Consider the following 20,230-nt stretch of genomic DNA (forward strand, 5'->3'; position numbering starts at 1 on the left):
ATTGTTTTAAGTGATCTGCAGTGCACCATCCCTTCCCACTACAGAGGAATCTGATCTTGTGGAGACCTGCTTGAAGTGGCCTTTAGCTCCTCTGCTGCTATCGGCCATTAACAACTCTGTTGTATGGGTAAAGGCCCAATGAATGAAAAGATTGCAAAGAAAAGATTGCAAACGTGCCCCAGGAGATTTGTTCAGATCTAGTCTTGTGTTGTGGAAGTGAACGCATCCTAGAAAAGAGCTATACATGATTAACTAGCTTTGACTCTTACTTATAATCAGGTAGTAATTCTTTTTATTGTCCTAAATTCAATTAACAGATTATTTTTCTTAGAGCCTTCTTTGTTTTTTAAAGGTAAGAAAATATATGGTTCAGTGTTTGATTTTTCTTAAGTTGAATTTTATAGATTTTAAATTAAACTATGAGGAAAATATGAGGAAGGTGTATAGGTATTACACATTCAGGAGAGGATGGGGCTGTAGATGTGAGATTTATACATAAAGCGGCTTTGGGCTTCTTAGTGCAAGCAAGATGTTAATTTATTCGAGAAAGTTCAGTGGAGGCCACCAAGATGGTCACACCACATGACTTGTGAGGGGAGTCTGAATGAACTGGGCTTGTTCAGCCAGAAAAGAGAAGGCTTTGGGGGGACTTATTAGCAATCTAAGTAACTTTTTGGAGGTTATGAGAACCAGGCCCATTCTCTTTGCTGTGCTACTCGGTCAAGGGAGACGATGGTCTTATATCCAGTCAGAACCAGAAGTTTAACTAAAACTTTGCACTAGGAGGCTCATTAAGCGTTGGAACAGGTTGCCCTGAGAGGATGTGAAATCTCTCTTTGCAAGTCTCTAAGACCTGCCTGGCTGAAGCCTGAAGTAACCTGGTCCAAACCTGATGTCAGCCTTGGTTTGAGCAGGAGATTGGACTAGATGACTTCACAAAGCCCTTTCAAACATGAAGGGTTCTGCAGTTATGCTTCCATAATTTTATCCTTGCCCCACACTTGTGGCATTTATAGCTTAACATTAGTACCTCTGCCAGTATCCCCCTGCCCCTGCAACAGGCTTCCTTCCACAGGTAACCACGTGTTTTGTATTGCACTCAAGATGGAGAAACCCTCTCTCTGTGGTATCTGTGATGTTGAAGAAAGTATCTCACCTTTGCTGTTACCAATTCTGTATTTTTTCACTTATGTACTATATGTTAACCATTGGTGATGACTTTAGTACTCTAAATTGGCTTCCTACCAAGCAGAAGACTTTGGCCTACATATCAGAGTGGCGCTTGGAAAGATGGTGTATATCAAACCAATTGAATTCAAACTTACATTGATGTCTTGTATAGTAGGAAGGTTCTGTGACAGCCTTTGCAAGTAACATCTTGTAGAAGATGAAGGCTCTTGGAGTAGTTGCTTTAAAAAACAAACAAAAAAAATCAGGTCTACAAGTTCTTAGAATTCTTTCCTGGGTCTAACAGTAAAGTAAAGCTTGGTAGCATCATGCAGTCTTCTACAGTGGCTCTGTAGGTAGAACCATTTATTTAAAGCTACCTGACACAACTAAAAAAACTTAAATTTTAGTTGGTTATTTGCTTTGGTAGACTTCAGCCATTTGAGTTGAAATCTTACAGGCCAGATCTGTCCCAGGTGGACTGTTATTAAAAAAACATGTGATGCATCTTCCTTTGCTGAACTGTGAGATGTTAAATTACTTAAGAGTTCTGAACTTTCTTAGAAGATCTCTGGATATCCCTAGAAGTGTAAATTTTTCCCACATAACCATCCTGAGCAAGTTGTAAGCGATGCTGCAAAGATGTAGCCAGACTTTTCTGTAATTGCTGCTTTAGGCCAGCTGGAACTAAGGGCAGGCAATAGCTTGACTTTACAAGGTGTAACAAGCTGGTGAAACAGAAGTGTGGAGCTCTTGCATTTGTCAAGGAGATGGCAATTACTGCTGTGCGGTTTCTCCTAAAGAACTGTGCCTCTAGTCTGTGGCCAAGACTCTTACTAGAAAACGCTGTATTGTAACAAACTTGTGTTAGAGCAGATCTTTTTTCTGATCCTGCTCTCAGCATGGATTGCTTGGCATCCTCTCGCCCTGCTCTGCACCTTACTTTTGATGAATTTTAGCAGAAATTGGCTGTCTGAGCAAAACTGGATTAATTCCCAGTTGCCTGCATTTTCATGTGTTGCTGTTGCAGAGTTCTAGCAAAAGGAGATGAAATTATGTAACTCGTCTCGTTGTCTTAAAATTACTTTTGAAGAATCTTCTGGTAATCTGATAAAAGTAGATGGTTCTGATTAAGTACTGATAGTTGTTAGAGGCTCTTTAAGCATGATAGCAATGCCAATGCGGAAACAGTCTTTGGTATGGACAGACTGCAGGACTGGTTTTACTTGTAGCTGAACCAGAAGAGCTACTAGTTTTACATTATCTATTAGAGGCAGTCTTAGAAAACTGATTGTTGTCCTCAGGGCATACAGGCTTTTCTGTCCGTGTTGCTCTATTTTTGTGTATTGCGAAATTTCCTCCAAGCAACCTATAACATTGTGATCCCCCCCAAGCTAGAGAATGGGATTTTTTTTTTATTACGTTGGCTGCATTGCTCTAATGATGTATTGTCACCATTTTGTTGTATACAGTATAACAGATTCTGAAAGCTCTTTTCATTTTCCAATAGGCTGGTGTTTGGGATGCTGTATCCTGCATATTACTCATACAAAGCTGTGAAGACAAAAAATGTGAAGGAATATGTAAGTTGCATTCCTTTTAATTGCTTAATTAAATGCCTCTGCTGACATACAACTGTGAAATTTTCATTATGCAGTGCAATAAATCATACAAAGGCTCGAGTCAACTATCTTACCTGTGTGAATGTAGTGGTAATCCTGTGATTTTGTTTGGAGAGCTAAAGTTAAGGTTTCTCAGACTTTTCATAGACTTTACTGAAACGTGTCCAACATGCTATGCTGCATACGAGTATTTTTAGGAGGATTTTTAAACATAAACCTTAAAGTATTGGCTGCGTTTCGGTGAAGGGCCCAAAATAATGCACTTTTGGGTAGGGGGTAGAAAAGAGGTTTCTTAATTCTACCAACACCTGTAGTACAAGCAATGATAAATTGATTCGCAGTGACCACTTGAACAGTAGCAGCAGTTTAACTGTCATTGTATGGAGCTCAACAGGGGATTCAAAATCTGCCTGAGAAAAGGGTAGCTCTGGTTAATCTATTGTTCTTCAAAGAGGAGAATAGATGTAACCAGGGAAGGAAAAGATTTTGGTTTAAGGTGATGTGGAAGAAAGTAGCAGGACAGACAGAAGAGCAAGATGGAGAAAAACACAGTTACTGCAGTTTAGAATTAATCTGTAAAATTATTTGCTTTTCGGTGTGAGCAATGACGATTACCACAAGAATGTTACCCAGTTGCAGTCACAAGGAGCTTTGGTCACTGAGTTACTTCCCTGTTTTAAGAGGCAGCCTAACTTGATTTTGGCAACTAACCTATATTGGATGGAGTCAGTGCCATCAGTTACTTTAGCTCGGCAGCTGTAGCTGTGACCTAATGCTGCTGTCTGGATGTGTGATGTCTCTGCTTTGTACTTGGTTGTAGCAGTAGAATGCAGTAGCTGTTTTTCCTCCCCTTGCATGTCTTACATTTAGTCTGATCACTCCATCACGGCTCCAAAGTGTACGTCATATTCATACTTCTGGTTTCTGTGTACAAGCTGATTAGAGCTTATTTGTGCACATAGAGCTCGTGCCTGCCAGAGCTTATCTTCTGGGAGGAGAAATCTTCAAAAATAAGAGGAGAATTTCCTCGTGTCTCATGCTTACTGTACTCTGTCAGGAAAGTATATAATGCAAAGAATTTATAATCTGCTCTTCCTCCCTGCTCCCTCAAAAGGGATCTACAGGCTAAGTAGAGGATAACAGTTTTGAACTCTAACACAAGAAATCACTTTAAGAGGTTACCATTGCCTCTTGCAATGTGTTTTCTAAAAAAAGAAATGTTTGTAGAATGCTGAGATTTTGACTTACCTCAATTGTCCAGTTAGCTATGACTTAGCTGTCTTTCTCAGGCAACCTTTTTTAGAGATGCCTGTCACTTACACAGGACCTCTAGTAGGGCCTGGAACAATATTTTTCCAACTGTGTATTTTCATTTAGTTTGAAAACACTGCTTTTCAGTCACCTGTGGTCTTTGACCAGTCCCTGAATTTGCAGTTGCATACAAAAGGTTCACAGGGCTGAGATGAATGAGACCCACCCCAGTGACTTTTTCATGGGCAGGGAATGACACTGATTCATCAGAGAATTACCACTCCATTGCTGGTTGGGTTGAGTGTCCAGATAGATCTTAGGGATGATCCATGGCTTTCATCTTCCCAGCTGGGTCATTTTCTTTCACGGAGAGGGTGTAGGCTTAACTGCAGCCTTCCAAATGGCACAACTCTCATGCCAGTCATGTTAAGGCCCAAGCACAACTTCCTTTTCAGGGTTATGTGTGGCTCAGGAGCCATCTGGTTTTGTTTGCTGGATTGCAAGAGCTTTACGACAGTGAATTTTTTTACTTAGCCACTGCTTCCACTAGTAAAACAACAAACAAACAGAAAATACAGACATCTTGACCTGCTGTGTAGGTCATGATGGAGCAAATTGTTCAAATATTAGTTCTGGGGGAAAAAAATTGCTGCTGGTTTTGGTGGTTTAGAAGACTTACGGACTTCAGTTCCAGAAATTAGGGTCTGTGCCTTTGAGGAGATCTATTTGTTCTTGTAATTACCCTAGTTTAATGGAGTTGACTAAGATATTTGAGGAGTCTTTTCACTGTTATGCCAAAGTGCTTGTAATAAGCATCTAAAACATAGTTGCGAAGTCTGAGCAACCAGTCTTCTCAAATCCTGGCTTCAAAATCCTGACTTGAAAGGATGTGCTTCAGCCAAAGCCAACAAAGATGAGTTTAACACTTGGATGGTAGAAAAAAAGTTGACAGAACAAATCTGTAATCACCCCTTTTAACACAATAATAACACCCTTTTTTATGTTAAAAAAGCAAAACTTAATCAAAGCTTCTTAACTTTGTCTTTAAGGGGTAAGTAGATGATGGTCTTCTGGACAGTGTTAAATATGACCTTCTGCTTTTCCTGGGTATTTTTTTGTTTGGTTGGTTTTGTGTTTTCTGATATGAAAACCACTTGTAAGTCACTCACGTTCATTTGTTAAAGATACTTTTGGTACCTAATGCACTAGTTGTACTAGAATATAATTTGACTTGTGTTTTTGAGAATCTTTGCTCAGACCTCAGCAGAACTCCTGGCAGATCTCATGTGCCCTTCTGCAGAGTATTTCATGCTGTTCCTGTCAGCCCAAGAGAAACTCCACTTCTACTGTTGTTCCTAATTAGATAAATAGATATTGATTAAAGAATGAATAGCCTAGGTAAAATACATTGGAAAAAAATTCAGTCTTGCATGGCATCTTAAAAATTGCATTGCATCATGCTTAGGTTGATGGGGCAAGGGTGGATGCTACTTTTATTTTTATTCAGGTGTTGAGACTAGTTCATGGAAGGGTCACCAGTCTAAATGTCACATGGCCTGTCAGAGATGACTTCAGCTGTTGTGTTTGTCTTAGCTTATTCAAGCCTGAAATATCTAAATCCTCTGAGAGACTGAAGTGAAGAATGTCATCACATGACTGAGTTTCTTTTCAAATTGAAATGCAGAAAAGCATTTAAGATAAATGGGTCTCAAGTTGTGACAAAGGAAGTGGTTTTAAAGCATAATGCACAGCTATGAAATAGGCAGCAGTGTAGCGTTAGGTTTTGAGTACTTATTTAAGTCCACTTCAAAAAAAGATTCCTTTGAAAGTGAAGATTACATCTGAGCCACACCCTCTGTAGGAAAGTATATATATATTTTGCTCTTTTTGAAAGAGGGTACCATGAATTCACGACTTGAACTAGTGTCTAATAAATGTGGTGTTTAATGCTTTAGGGGTATACCAGAAGAGTTAGTAGTCTGTGTATCGCAAAGGAAATAAGCCTACTGCATCTGGTTGCAGGCGATGCTTTTCTTCTCTTTTCTTTTTTTAAACCGTTTTGTTTTTTTCTAGCATAGATAGTGTTGGAATTTAAAGAACATGTGGGTATTCAGTTAGTATGAATAACCAGTGGTGGTTTGCACTGCCCTATTTTGGAAATACCAGTGGCCAAATGCAATGTACTTCAGAGAAGACAAATGCATGGAACTACTTCTATAATGTTTATTCTGAAAGATGTAATCAGTTTAGACAACCAAATCTGAACAAATGCTCAAGATAAATGACAAAGAGTTACTTAACTACTAGAATACAGAACTAAAACTTGTATTTTAAGAGCATTGTCTGACTTCAAAAGTGACGTATAGTGTAAATCTTAAAAGTATATAGATACAAACCACCAAAACATTTAAGATGCTTACATGTGAGCTCTTTTATTAACAAGATTTTTGTAGTTCTTGGCATATGAACAGAATTAAATTTCCATGAAAATGCTTCTTTCCTGCCTTGCCCTTGTGTTAATACCATAATGCTAAGCACAAATGCAGAACTTAACTGCAAAGTATAGCTGAATAATGTATATTGTGAAATGAAAGCAAGGGCTACCTGACTTACTAATGCTGACTTTTGTGTTTGTGGTATAAACATATGGATGAGTGTGGAAGAGAGTGAAATATCCTGTAGTGCTATAGTGGGAATTGCATTTCATACTTATGATGATCTACTGACTCTTTACAGTGTGTTTTTCCTATCACTAAAAGCTTTCTAGAAGCAGAATCAAATCTGTGAAGCCAGCCTAGGTGAGGTTGTGACACTGGTGACCCAGGCATTTCACTTAGCTTGTTGCAGCTGCCACCAGTTCTACTTTGGAACAGAAAACCCTTAGGACCTTCACATAACTTCACTTGAAACCCGGTTGATGCAGACTGAGATACTGTTGAATGTCTTGCTTTGACAGCTCCGAACTGGCTGTACAGCGTATTCTGTGAAAGGTGAAATCAAAATTCTTACTGAAGATGGTGTTTTAATTTTCAGGTTCGCTGGATGATGTATTGGATTGTGTTTGCTCTTTATACGGTTACTGAAACAATAACTGACCTAACAGTCTCTTGGTAAGAGCCTCCTTTTTATGAAATCTGTATGAAACTATATTTGTTTCTGATGTTCTTTGATTTGTAATGATTTAATTTTTATGAAGAAGTTGTGCTTGTTGATAGCCCTTTTTTCAGGAAAAGATCTCGGAGTGTATGTGAAGAATAACAGAATAACATCTGTTTTCAAGCTTGCTGTACGCTGTGACTTGAAGTAGGGACTATAAAACTTCCACCTTTGCTGTAGAAGCTAAATAGGGGAATGGAACTCTTAAACGGATGGACTATAATCTCTCTGTGCAGGAATGTGTAATGCAAAGCAAGTATATTAACTGTTTCCATTTCTTAAATGACAGTACGGTCAATTCAAAAATTAAACCCATAGGTCTACAACTCATTTAATTTTTGTCTAATATAACTTCTTGTGTGTGAAGAACCGTATATGCTAATATGTAACTGTGTTTTTTGAAGAGGTCTCTTCATGATATTTAATTACTGTGCATTTTCTTACTGCAGTTGTTGATTTCATGCAACCTTTAACTTGTCTGTAGGTTTCCACTGTACTATGAACTGAAGATAGCTTTTGTTATTTGGCTCCTTTCCCCATATACTAGAGGGGCAAGTTTAATCTACAGAAAATTTCTTCACCCGCTTCTTTCTTCTAAAGAAAGGGTAAGAAGTAACTTCTCATGTTTTTAATGTCCAATATGGAAATACCATGTGCTGAAATACTAACTGTTGCTAGATACATGATAAAAGCAGATCAGTGTGTTACTGGTTTGCCAGGCAGCATAAACTTGGACTAGAAGAGGCAAATGCTTATGACTGTACATATATATGCTTCTGCTTCACTTGCATGAGCAGACAATGTGCTACTTTCTATTGACATGAGATAGCCTGGTGTTCTCAGTCAACTTGATGTACTTTGGGGAGCCCAGCTGAGTGGAAGTGATGCAGTTTGACTTTCTACTGGAAGAACACGTGCAGTAGTCTCTGTGCAGAAGCATGAATGCAGTTTTAGCAACAGCTCTTCGTTTTTTCTAGCATAACCTAGTAATAACACTTCTCGGGACAAATGACATCGATGACTTTTCTGGTGTGCAAACTGAAAGGATAAGAGGAGAGACTTTCTACTGAGGTTTAAGGGAAGACCAGTCTGCAATAGAAAATACCCAGATGAAACATAGCTAAAGGGTATTTAGCTTTAGCCAAAGTATGACAGTGCCACAGATCTGCTTAGGTCTTTTTCAGTGTTCTTTTTGGATATGTGGCAAGAGTGATTAGGAAAGGTGTGATGACTACTACTGAAAAATCTCGCAGTACAGAAAATAGCATTCATAAATGTCAGTGCTGGGCTCGGTCTTTATTAGGCAAAACAGGTAGCTGACATGGTTGCCACTGATATGAACAGTAAGGTCATCTTGACCTTCTGAAGGTTGACCTATAAACAGTTTGCAACTTCATAAGCTAAAGGGATTTTTCCCTGTAGTCTGCTAGCTGTTGTGAACTACCTTGAAGCCTTTATCTCCAACTGCAGGCGTTAACCACAGCTGGGGATAAATGTCTTGACTGTATTGTCCTTGGCACTTAACTGTGTCAAAGCTCTGGCTTCAGAAGTTCTTTGTGAGCTGCCTCTACCTTTCTAAGGAGCTCTCTGATTCCATCTTAAGCATGTTGTTTCTTCAACAGCTTTTGTCTGACAAGCTAAGCTTGCTCTCTGTAAGGAACTTGCTGTGTAGCTGCAATGTTTCTGAGCCGGACAAAAGTGATCTATTTTATCTTCTTGTTTGACGAGACACAATCCTTTTTTAAATGCGAGTATAAGTGAATCAAGTATCAGCATACAAAGGCAAGAGTAACTGTCCCATTAAATATTTTCTTGAAGATTTCTTTTGTCTTCTTTTATTGATTGGAAAAATAATACTGTGGGGTAAAGGACTCTCTTATGCAGAGCCCTCTAAAATTTAAGTATGTTTTGCTTTTAGGAGATCGACGAGTACATCGTACAGGCCAAAGAAAGAGGCTATGAGACCATGGTGAATTTTGGAAGGCAAGGGTTGAATTTGGCAGCAACTGCTGCAGTGACAGCAGCTGTAAAGGTAACTTTCTGCTTGCATTAATTGCTTTTGTCCTTGATATACTTACAGAACAGTGTAATTGTACTGAGGATTTGCCATTCCTAAATAAAAAGATTAATTCTGCAAATGTATTGAAAACCTGGAACACAATTTAAGGGTTGCAGCACTCTAGTCCTCCTCATACTATGTTTGTTTGTTTAAGATGGCCTGTAGTTACTTCTTGAATGATGGGGATCAGCTTACTGTAATTCAAAAGATACCATGCAGTTTTCTATGCAGGCTTTTGGTAAAGATGACCATTGTTTCTTTTCTGTCTCTGTGCTTTCTTGTTGGTAAACAAACTATTTAAAGGATTTGTGGCTTTTCTGCTGTTTTTCTCCAATCAACTTGAGGTAACTCCACATCTGAAGTAAGGCATGAAAGATTACTACCACAGATAAAAGTTATTTTGACACAATTAACTTGTTTGCAACTTGTTGGTTGAATTCTTAAATTAATATACTAAGCATAAGCTTGCATATCGCTGTTTAGCATACTCTTGCTTTGTCATGTAATTTCCATTAAATCATGAAGTAACCTGTGGTTGTTCCCAATTTATGTTTCTACAAAACTCATGACCTTCAGTTGAATTTCAGTGGGTTCTAGGTCTAGGAAAACAAAATATAAGCTTGTAAGTAAGATTCACAGCAACTTGTGGGCCACCGAAAGGAGTATAACTTTAGGCAATGTGTATCTTATCTAATAGTAATATAAACCAAAACACACACACAAAAAAAAGTGTGGAAACGTGTGTGTCCTAGTTAAATGATAGCTTTAATGCGATCAGGATTAATTTCTTCCTGGGAATAAATGAAACTGCTGTGTTCATAGTAACAGGACTGAAAACCTGAACACTGTTAGTAGATAACCAAAAGCAATGTAGAGATCTCTGGCTGTCAAAGTTCAGTAGGTACAGCTAGCGTTTAACTTAAATTTCTGTGCTTGTGTGTGAACTTCTTGGTTTATAAATCAAAGACATTTCTAAAAACTGCATTTTAAAATGCTATCTCAAAAAGGTATGGAAAAATAGTCACGCATCTTTTGTTTGTTCATTTTCTCTCTTTTTAAAGAGATACATATGTGGGTGGTAGTGTAAAAAATACTGGTTTTATTTTAAAATATGGACATAATGAGCCTAAAATACTGAGAATGTGATTCAGTTTGATCACTGGTTCTTTTTTTGTTATTCAAATTCTTAGTATTGCCTTGAGGCATGAAATAGTTTAGAATGAAATAGAGTACACCTCTAAAGGAATGAAAGTATCCAGAGTGAAAACAGGTTACTTATCAAAAAAACCAAACCCCAACCCCCCCCAAAAAACCCCAAAAACCAAACCCAGCAAACAAAACCTCAAAGTACTCTGCTGGGAAAAAGTTTAAAAACTATGCTAAAAGCTAAAGTGCAAATTCTTTGCCAAACAGCAAATCATAATTTATTACAATGTGCACCTGTAATGGCACTTATGCTCTGTGTGTTTTCCTTATGTCTGGCTAAGGTTGGGTATTTCCTTGTTAAACCTTACGGTGTTACAGAAATATTGTAAAATAAATAACATAAATATCTCCTCCCACTTTCTTCTGAAATAATGAGTAACTTTTTCCTAAATGTCTGTGTTTAGATTTCATTGCTATTCAGCTGTGACTGGCAAGATGCCTGCTCTATTTGTTAAAACTTGTTAAACATGCTCATGAATATTTGTACAGAATTAGTTCAGTGCAGATGAGATGCTTGGGCAAAACAACCACCATGATACCAAAGACCTAAAATAGATATGATTTTTAAACAGTATGAAAGAAGAGACTCTGAAAATCTTTATTTTGGCATGTTAAACCTCTCTTCAGTTTGTCATTCCAAAAAGCTGAGCGTGACTGCTCCATGCAAGCAAATGGAGACAATGCATGTGTTCTTGATTTTGTTCCCTGTTTTTCAAGAGTTGACTGCTGCCTCCAGCAGGTGAAAAGATTATCCCTTCAGCATGAGCTGGTGGAGCATGCTATAGGATTTCAGGAATGGAATTCTATTAGTGGGATCAGTTGTGATGGGAAGGAGACACACTTTCATCACTTTTTTTTTTTTTTTTTTTAAAGGAGCAGGCATGTTTATTCTGATACATCTGATCTCAGATTAGGAGTAGAGAATGTGGGAGGTTAAACACAAGACGAGATCCAAAGAAAGCTTCTGTTCACTAAAGTGTCCAAGCAAAAGACACTACGATGTCTGCTTATGCTGACTTAGGAAGGTGGTAAAAGTGCTTGGAAACTCTCTGCAATATTTTCAAGATCAAGTGTGGGAAAGAGCAGTTTTCTCCAAGGGCTGCCAAAGGAATATGGGATTAGTATTAAAAGGCTAGCTGGCTGTATAGGGGAGGCTGGAGCAGCCAGCCAGCCAGCTCAGTCTACCAAAATTTGATGTAGTTTTAAACCTACTCCACTGTAGTTAAATTAAAATGTAATTGGCAAGAGTCATGGCTTATAACTTACATTCCTATACTGATATTTTTAGCTGGTACTAGATAGCTGCTGTTCATATAAAATTTAGTGTTGCAAAACTTGCTAAATAACATACATTAGGAAAAATAAATTGTGTTACTGTCATGTTGATTTAAGAAAACAAATCGTTGTAAAAACGTGATTTCAGGAGACTTGGAGATGAAATATGGTCTAGGCTGACTTTTACAGTTGACTAATAAAAATTTTCTCTGGATTATATAAGAATCAGCAACAAGATGTGTTTAATAATAGGAAAGTTGTTGGAGCTCTTTCAGCTCAGTAGTGTATGGATTTGTGGAAATTATGTCCACCACACTAAGTTCCACCGATATATCTTGTATTTTGATGCATCTGCTTTCCAGATCTTCTGAGATGCCAGTTACCTGTATGTTCTGATTTTTGCCAACACATAGATTCTGACTTGTCAAGCTACTAGCAAAAACTGGTTTCTATATCATCACGTGCAGGACGGCTGCGAATTAAGCTGTGAAATGCACTGTCCTTCTTTATGAGGTCACACAAGTATTGTTCATTTGTAAAGTGTTACTTGGTAAAAAAACAAAAACCCCAAAAAACCAAACACGTTTCGAGGACTGTGTATCTGCATGTCTCTTATCTGGAATCCACTGCCTCTTTGCTGACTGAATATTATTCTAATGGCCTTGCTCAGACTTCCCCTCCTTCCCACTCAGGGCATGGCAGAGGAAGGAGCTATCTTGCAGCCAGCTGTGGCGTACAGCCAATGTCACTACGAGCAGCTCAGCTCACCAGCAATATTGCTTTCATCCCTCCTCCCTGCTGGACTGCCTGGCATGCTGCAGAGGTCATTCACGGGACAGCAGTCCCTCTCCAGGTTGAGAGGGAACAGAAGTCATTCCGTCAGCCCGGATCAGATCAGGGAGGGAACAGCTGGGAATGTGGGTGCTGCACGCTGCAGCTCTGCGGCCACAAAGCTCCAAGCAGCTCTGTGGACACACAGTCCATTGAGAACTTGTCCAATGAAGGAAAGCAGCTTTGTTCGGTGATCCTGACCACTGGGGGGGTGCGAGTCCAATTTAAACAACAAAAAAGAGTCCCTGAGGCAGACATACTGTGTGGTGTCTGTTTACAGCAACTTCCCTGGGTTAAGTATATAGGCTATAAAAATACATGCTCAATAACAAAATAGAGAAGGGCATTTCATATATGAGGGCCAGCTGATGAGACAGCATACTAATAGCTTAGTAGAGTCTGAGTAGTCTCCAAAAGAGTCCCTTAAGCAGGCTATATTTATCAAAAACTAGATTTAGAAACCCATTACAGCTTAAATTAGTGCTTCAGGTTGGTTGCTGGTAATGAATGTGGTCTCTGAAAAGTGTTTAATATGTTTTAGGAAATACTATTGAATAAATAAGCAGCCTCATTCTTCAAGACTTGCATCTTGTTTAAGACAACACAGACTTTACAGTTCATCTCTCTTCGATGTTCATTTACATGGAAATTTGAGCACTGAAGTTGTTCTCTGTTTTTTTTTGCCTGCATTGTAATTGTAAATGTGTGTGTCAATCTTTTGTGGTGTAGTTTAGTTGGCAGCCTCTGGGCGGGATGCAGCCCACTGTATTTCTTCTTTACTGATAGGAACTGTTGAACTAATGGGACACCAGTGCAGGTGCTATCTGCTCGTGAGCAGCGTCCTGGGGCTGTGTGTGTGGCTGGGGAGAGGTAATGGCTGCTGCCCTACCTGTGGCGTGAGGGTGGAAGCAGTTGATTTCCTTGCAGCTCCACCTCCAATTGGATTGCTCTGCCTTCTGTTTTGTGGGGCAAACATCTTCTTTTCAAGCTGTGGCTAGTAACTCTATGAACTTTCAAACAAGGTATCAAAGCTCTTAATGCATTAATATTTTAAATGTGAATGTTACTCTCACATTTCCTGCAGTAGAGGGTATTTAATATTTTTCAGCCAGACTTTCATTCTGAGCTGATCGTAATCTAGATCCTCATAGAATGCTTTGTTTCAGCAGAAAGCAATTATCTGCTGCTTTTGGGCATGAAGGGTGGAAGAATCTTCCTAAATCTTAAGTGCTGTATGAGCACAGTGATGTGTGGGGTCTTTTTTTTTTTTTTTTTTTTTATAATTAAAAAACCCCACAACCACACAGAACACCTCAAAATTTGTCCTCCAATTAGTCTATGCAGTGGTGTGAAGTAGAAATCAATCTTGATTTGCCTAGACTAGATCTTCCTGGGGTGGGATGGGGACTGTACCTGCATGGGGTTAGTATAGTGTATGACCATGGCTGTGCAGTACAGCAGTGGTTTTGCAGCCCCCATTCCTACTGTGACCCTCAGGCACGTGTGCTGCATCTCTTATTTGTATGTGTATCCTTTCAAACTTCTTAATGTTTGCTGTGTGTAGCTTGAGTGAAACTTTCCATCTTGGCAAGTACTTTTGGAATGAAGGGCCCATTGTACGAATCTGTTAAGTCCTCGCTGAATGAAGCAGTACTCCGCAGGAGCTCTAGCCTCACTGAGCGTGCAGTTTGGTTAAGGGCACAATGTTATTTTATGGCACATAGTTTGACTTTTTTCCCCTTTGGGGAAAAAAAAAATCCTGTATTCAAAAGCTGCACTGAAAAATAAGGCTGAACATTCCCAGTTTGGATCTAGTCTTCTCTATCTACAGTAGAATAGGAAATACAAGCCTGTAGTAGGAATTCTTCTTAGCATGTTATTTATTACAATCTTAATTACGTTATCTTGTACAATTTCCAAATGTTTCTTTGTAGTATGTCACATGATGAATGAACTTGCTGTGCAACCGTTATGCAAGTGTGTCTTTCTATAGTTTTGTTTCTGGCCAAATCCAGCTTCTGTCACTATTTTATAGTAGATTCTGTCCACACTTAGTGAGTGGAGTTGTGCTGAATTTATATGGGTTCTGCTGAGAACCAACTGGGTCCATTTTATGCATTCATCCGTGTTCAGCGATTGAGACCTGAGTCCAGTTGCATGTCTTCAAGCAATAGATGCAGACTGATCAACAGTCTGATGTGTTAGAGCAGATACTGTAAGCTGTCACTTGCTGTCAAAAGAAGCAGTCCTGTCTCTCCAGTTCTCCTCTTTTCTCTAGTGTCCTAGCAGCTGACTGTTACGTCTCAGGCATGACCGGTTCCTGATTTGGTTAACTGTGCAAATGCTTTTCGAAGCAAGGACTGGAGTAGTGGAAGGGTAGGATTCCTGCCTTAAGACAGGACAGACCTGCCTTAAATAAGCCATTTCAGGGAATAAAAATTAACTTCAGAATTCTACAATAGTTTATACACAGACTGTTCGGTGTCAGTAGTGCATTTTAAGTCAAAGGCAAGCTGTAGTTGTGTTCTTGAGAACTGTCTGTCAGTCATCCTGTCTGTATGTAGGAAGAACTAGAAAAGTAAAGGCTTCTACTCCTCTCATAGGAAACCCCTTCATTATTGTTTAGTGGCAATGTATGAATGGTGGTGTAAGAATTAAAATAGGTTCTTCTTGCCTGTGTAGCACACTGTCTTAGCTATATATGCTATACTAATGACTAGTCATTAGAAAACGAATATTAGGTTTCAGCCACTTTGTGTGTGTCTCCTCCCCCCGCGCCTTTGGTGGCCATGCAAGCCTAAGGAGTATCGCTCTACTGTGTCTTCACTTTACATGGCTATTTTTAACATGGAATAATTTAGTGTGCTGGTCTACCATCTGCAAACAGTTGTTGCCATGAGAGTGGGAACAAATGGCTGTGGCCAGTGGTGCAAGAACTGCCTTACGCTGGTGCTGCTGCAGAGAAAGGTGTGTGGAATTGTGCCCAGATTCTGCTACTGCTAGCGAACATAATGCTCAAATGAGGAGTTTTACTTAAAAGCTTCATTTGTAAGAATGAAGCAAAACCTTGAACCCTCACTTGAAGTGGGATTCGTGCACAGGCTTGTCAGCCTTCCTCTGAAACAGTTGGTTTTTGCCTTATATGCCAGAGAGGGAAGAACTAAATGTTATTTTAACATGACATGAATAATGTGCTTGTCCTTTTAGTTGCTTATACAATAAATTAAGCCTCAATGCTTTAATAATAACATCATCTGGTGTAAGGTGAAAGAGCTGCTTGATGACCCTTCTTTCCAAAGGAGAACTTTCTATATGTCCCATGTACAAAAGATGTAAAGACAATCAGAGAAGGAATACCAATTTTCAAATGCGATCAACTATCCTTATATGTAGCATTAGATTTTGGGTTGGTATTATGGCAGTAAAGCTACATTAAGTAGTAAGTAAGAGAACCTGCTAGCCTGGGAGTCCAGGCAGGACCTCTTTGGTTTGTGGTTTCAACTTTCTGTCAACTAGAGCTTTTGTAGTGCTGCCAGTTTCTCGGTTACTTGAGTTCATGTTACAGAGTGTATTTTTAAGACTTTTTTCCTTTCTTATGTATATTCAAATTTGTTGAGGGTAAAATATATTACAGCGGAAATCTTTATTTATCTTCAACCACACTTTAACCCACTGTCATGCTACCTAGCACTGCTAGAGAAATTTCATGTTTGAAGTGAATCGAGCATTTCTGATTTTTTTTTTTTAGACACTTCCCCTCATCCAAAAAGCCTTTATTTGCTCAGATTAAAGGAGTGAAATGAGACATTCCTAATGAAACCTCTAGCTTATCTGCAACTCTTTTTGTCTAGGAGCAATATACTGTTAAGCTTGGGTAAAAGCAATACTTAAAGCAAATGTAAATCTACCGCATGCTTATGTTCAATGAATTTTGTAGTGCAACAAGGAAGCATGGGCTTAAACATCTTAACCCAGCTTGGACAGCAAAGTTAAACCTCTACTTCATTTTCAAAGATACTGTTGTTGTATTTCAGAGTCAAGGTGCGATAACTGAGAAACTGAGAAGTTTCAGTATGCATGATTTGACTACTATACAAGGAGATGAGCCAGTAGGACAGAGACCCTATCAGACACTACCAGAAGCAAAAAAGAAAACCAGAGCCTCTGCAAGTGAATCTTCAGGTAAGTATCCATCTATTTTTTCTAACTAACAGAACAATTTACTGAAGACAAAAGTGGGAAAGCAGAAATACTTTTACCCCATCTAGAAATGGAAAAGGCCTCAAAGAATTCCAGTGCACTTGAAGAGAGCTGACTTGAGCAAGATATATTACGACAGTTGAGAAATGCTCCCTGAATTGTTTTCTTCTTGCAGCCACTAACAGTGTAGTCATACTGTACTCATTATTCCTATCTTCGCTAATTAGCAACGAGATTTTCTTGCCAAAATTAAGGTGAATTGGAAATAAAAAAATACGTGATTAAGTGGTGTTTCTGTGACAAATGTACAAAAAGTTTAACATGAAAATTTATGGAAGCTCAATAAATAGGAAGAGAAAATTAATGGAAATGAATTCAGTAGATCTGTAATGATAGTTCAAAATGTAAAATTGCTTGTGGTGATAGGAATAATGAGGCATTATAAGTTGTCATAATGGACTGATACACATCAACACCCAAAAGATGGTGTGCAGTGACCAATACAGAGATATTTTATTATAGCCTATTTCATTATTATAATATTATTATATAATATTATTATTAATTATTATTATTACAGTCACTTTGCTCTTGAGCCTTTGATGCTTGAAGGAAAGCTTCAGTGGAAGGCTGTCAGTTGTGCCTTTTTAAATGGTTAGGCTACAATGTAAAGTGGTTGTTGGTATTTCACACAAGGAATAGCTCTGGTCTACTTCTTTCCACCGAAGCCTGTCACTTCTCATCCCTCCATTTCGGGGAGGGATGGTGCTTGTGGAGTACAAGGAATTCCAGGAATTGTGTGGTAGCCCATGGTGTTTCTGAGGAATAAATGGCCACCTGAATGGCCCTAAGCTGAATTGCTAATTGAGCCCAGAAGGTATCCTGTGCAGGTCAGCGTAAAGACAGGGTGTACTGGCCAGAGAGAAAGCCCATGAATTAATTCATCAGGAGTTGCATTAGGGATGATGTCACTGCAGCTGTTGTGCAGGGGCTGTTCCTCAGTAAGAGAGCATTAGTTAGCTATCTGAAATAGCTTGAAAATGCTCAAAATTCCTTTTTTTTTTTTTTTTTTTTAAATACTTAGGTACAGTTTATATTGTGTAAAGAACCACTGATTGTGTGATTCAGTCTTGCATGTCAAAATGCTTTCTTAGAGCTGGTTTAACTTAATTGTTTTTACTCGTGGACCCAAATCTAGTGTACAGCTCTTTGTTTTCTTTGATGTTTCTTCAGCATTAGAGATTTTAAAAAAGACCAAAACACAGATTGAGTTAGGAACACTATGTAGCAGTATTTTGTTGCACTTAGCAGAATGTTATTTTTTGTCATCTGAGCTGGGAGTTCCTGTGCAAATCGGTTGAAAAGACCTAGTTGTAGAAGGACATTGATCATGGTGTGACTGAGCTGCCAGTGTGCTTGCTGTGAAAAAGGCAAATGTGATTCTGATGCATAAGAAGAGGTGTTACAAATAGAGATAAGGAAGTATTGGTGTCACTGCAAACATCCCTAGTCAGAAACTGTATGAGTAGCAGACGCGATTCAGATCTTCCGTATTGAAAAAGATGAATTGAAACTGCATTGGAGGCAGAGACATGTTACCTCTAGAATGGCAGAAGAGGCAAGTCTGCCTTAAGTAGCTGTGGAGTAGGTGAGTGTGACTCCAATTTCGGGAAGAAAATGAAATGACCAAAGGAAAAGAACCTAATTAAGCCTAAATAAAATATTGGCTTAAGATGAAATGTACATTGATCATGAATGAAGTGGGGTTTGGAGTGTTAAAGGTGCCTGAGTGTTACAGCTTGTAGGTTCTGGAACGGCCTTATAAAAGGAGAGCTTGGTCGGGGGGGAAGAACCAGACTATGCTGGGGGGCTTTATGGTAAGTCTGTGATGGGGATTCAGGGCTTTTGGACCTCAAGGAGCTCTTCAGTACGTGTTTTAAAGCAGTTCGCGCCCTCTTGTGAGAATCTTTGGTAATAATCTTGCTCCTACTTTTGTAGGATTTAAACAACCCTGAATAGTAAGTACTTTGACATTGTATTGATCTGAAAGGAACTTTGGTATTAAATATGAAGAGGGATATGCAAGTATGAATAAAGATCCTATGAATCACAGAATCACAGAATGGTTTGGGTTGAAAGGGACCTTTAAAGACCATCTAGTCTAACCCCACTCCCATGGGGCTTGTGGCCAAAAACCTTGAGTACTTCTCAAGATGACCACTGAGGTTTTTGCAGTTCAGTGTAAAGCAGAAGATGATAGCAGACCGATGGTTTAATTTTTGACAATTGAGGAACCACTGCATTACATACCTATGGAATGAAGCGGCTTGTTACTTAGAAATGGCAGAATTGTAAGTAACAAGCTCCTGGGAGACTAGATGTTTTGCTGTTTTGAAACAGCTGGTGGAGTGACTATATCCTTTAAAAGATTAAAGGATGTGTGTTAAAGATGAAACTCGTGGCTTTCTTGGAAATCTAAAAGTTACAGCTACTTCTTATTAAACATTTTTATAAAACTGTTTTTTAAAGGTTACAAAGCTCCACTGGAAAAAAATCCTGGAGATGATAAAACAGACGAAGAGATGGAGGGGACACATTCAGAGGATGAAATGTTTGCTCACAGGGGCCTTCGAAGAACTCAGAGCATGAAATCCGTGAAAAGTATTAAAGGCCGTAAAGAGGTAAGTATAGTCTTTGTTAAAAACAAACTCAATCCTTAACTATGTACCTTGGCATTTTTAATAATGCAGAATTTTTTTTTTTTTAATCTTAGAGGGGTTATCAACAGTAACTGGGTTGTAGAATGCTAAATGGAGAAGGAAGTATGTGATGATAATATCTAAGCTTGGAGCTTTTGAACTTCGGGGTGTTTAAGGGAAATACATGAATGAAATGAACTAAGCGAGGAAAAGGGAGGAGGAGATGAAATAGACTCTGTGCTTGTAATGATAATTCTGGCACCACCAAGCCCAAATTCCGGGAACTGCTCACCTTACCCTTCTTGCCCAATTCTGGTGAAACTGTATCTTGTTCAGTCACAGGTAGATTCTTTTACTGAATCTGTGGAGTGTCCAAAGCACATTTAAAGATGCTTACTAGGTTGGATTAGTGGAAAGGTAAATACTATTTCTGCCTGAAGTGATCTCAACTCTTTATTTTTTTTTTTTTTCCCCTGCCTCAGATACGGTATGGATCACTGAAATACAGAGTGAAGAAGAGACCTGCTGTATACTTCTGAGTGTATTGCACAATGCCTGCAAGACAAACTGCTGTATTATAATAACTTGAATTCAGTGTGTCAAGTGTTAAAGATCTGTGTATGATACATATAATGAGTATGTGTGAATAGCTATGGTAGGACTTGGTTTTATGAACCTAAATGGTTGGATAATGTATTATTCTGCTTTTCTGTAATTGCTTATTGTTTAGACTTAAACCTGGACAAGTTATAGTATGAATTTTG

At 38.8% G+C, this 20,230-nt stretch overlaps 1 protein-coding gene across 1 annotated transcript; it reads left to right on the top strand.

Annotated features, from left to right (window-relative positions):
* Positions 1 to 1,496: 1,496 nt before the first annotated feature.
* REEP3 (receptor accessory protein 3) lies at positions 1,497 to 20,094 on the top strand. The gene is made up of 8 exons (XM_075717933.1): positions 1,497 to 1,519; positions 2,678 to 2,750; positions 7,074 to 7,150; positions 7,681 to 7,801; positions 9,115 to 9,228; positions 16,602 to 16,749; positions 19,297 to 19,448; positions 19,949 to 20,094. Exons 1-8 carry the CDS (start codon positions 1,497 to 1,499, stop codon positions 20,003 to 20,005), a joined length of 765 nt encoding a protein of 254 aa, XP_075574048.1. The 3' UTR covers positions 20,006 to 20,094.
* The last annotated feature ends 136 nt before the right edge of the window (positions 20,095 to 20,230 follow it).

The sequence above is a fragment of the Pelecanus crispus genome, chromosome 10 (assembly GCF_030463565.1).
Source record: "Pelecanus crispus isolate bPelCri1 chromosome 10, bPelCri1.pri, whole genome shotgun sequence".
In the NCBI taxonomy this organism is placed as follows: domain Eukaryota; kingdom Metazoa; phylum Chordata; class Aves; order Pelecaniformes; family Pelecanidae; genus Pelecanus; species Pelecanus crispus.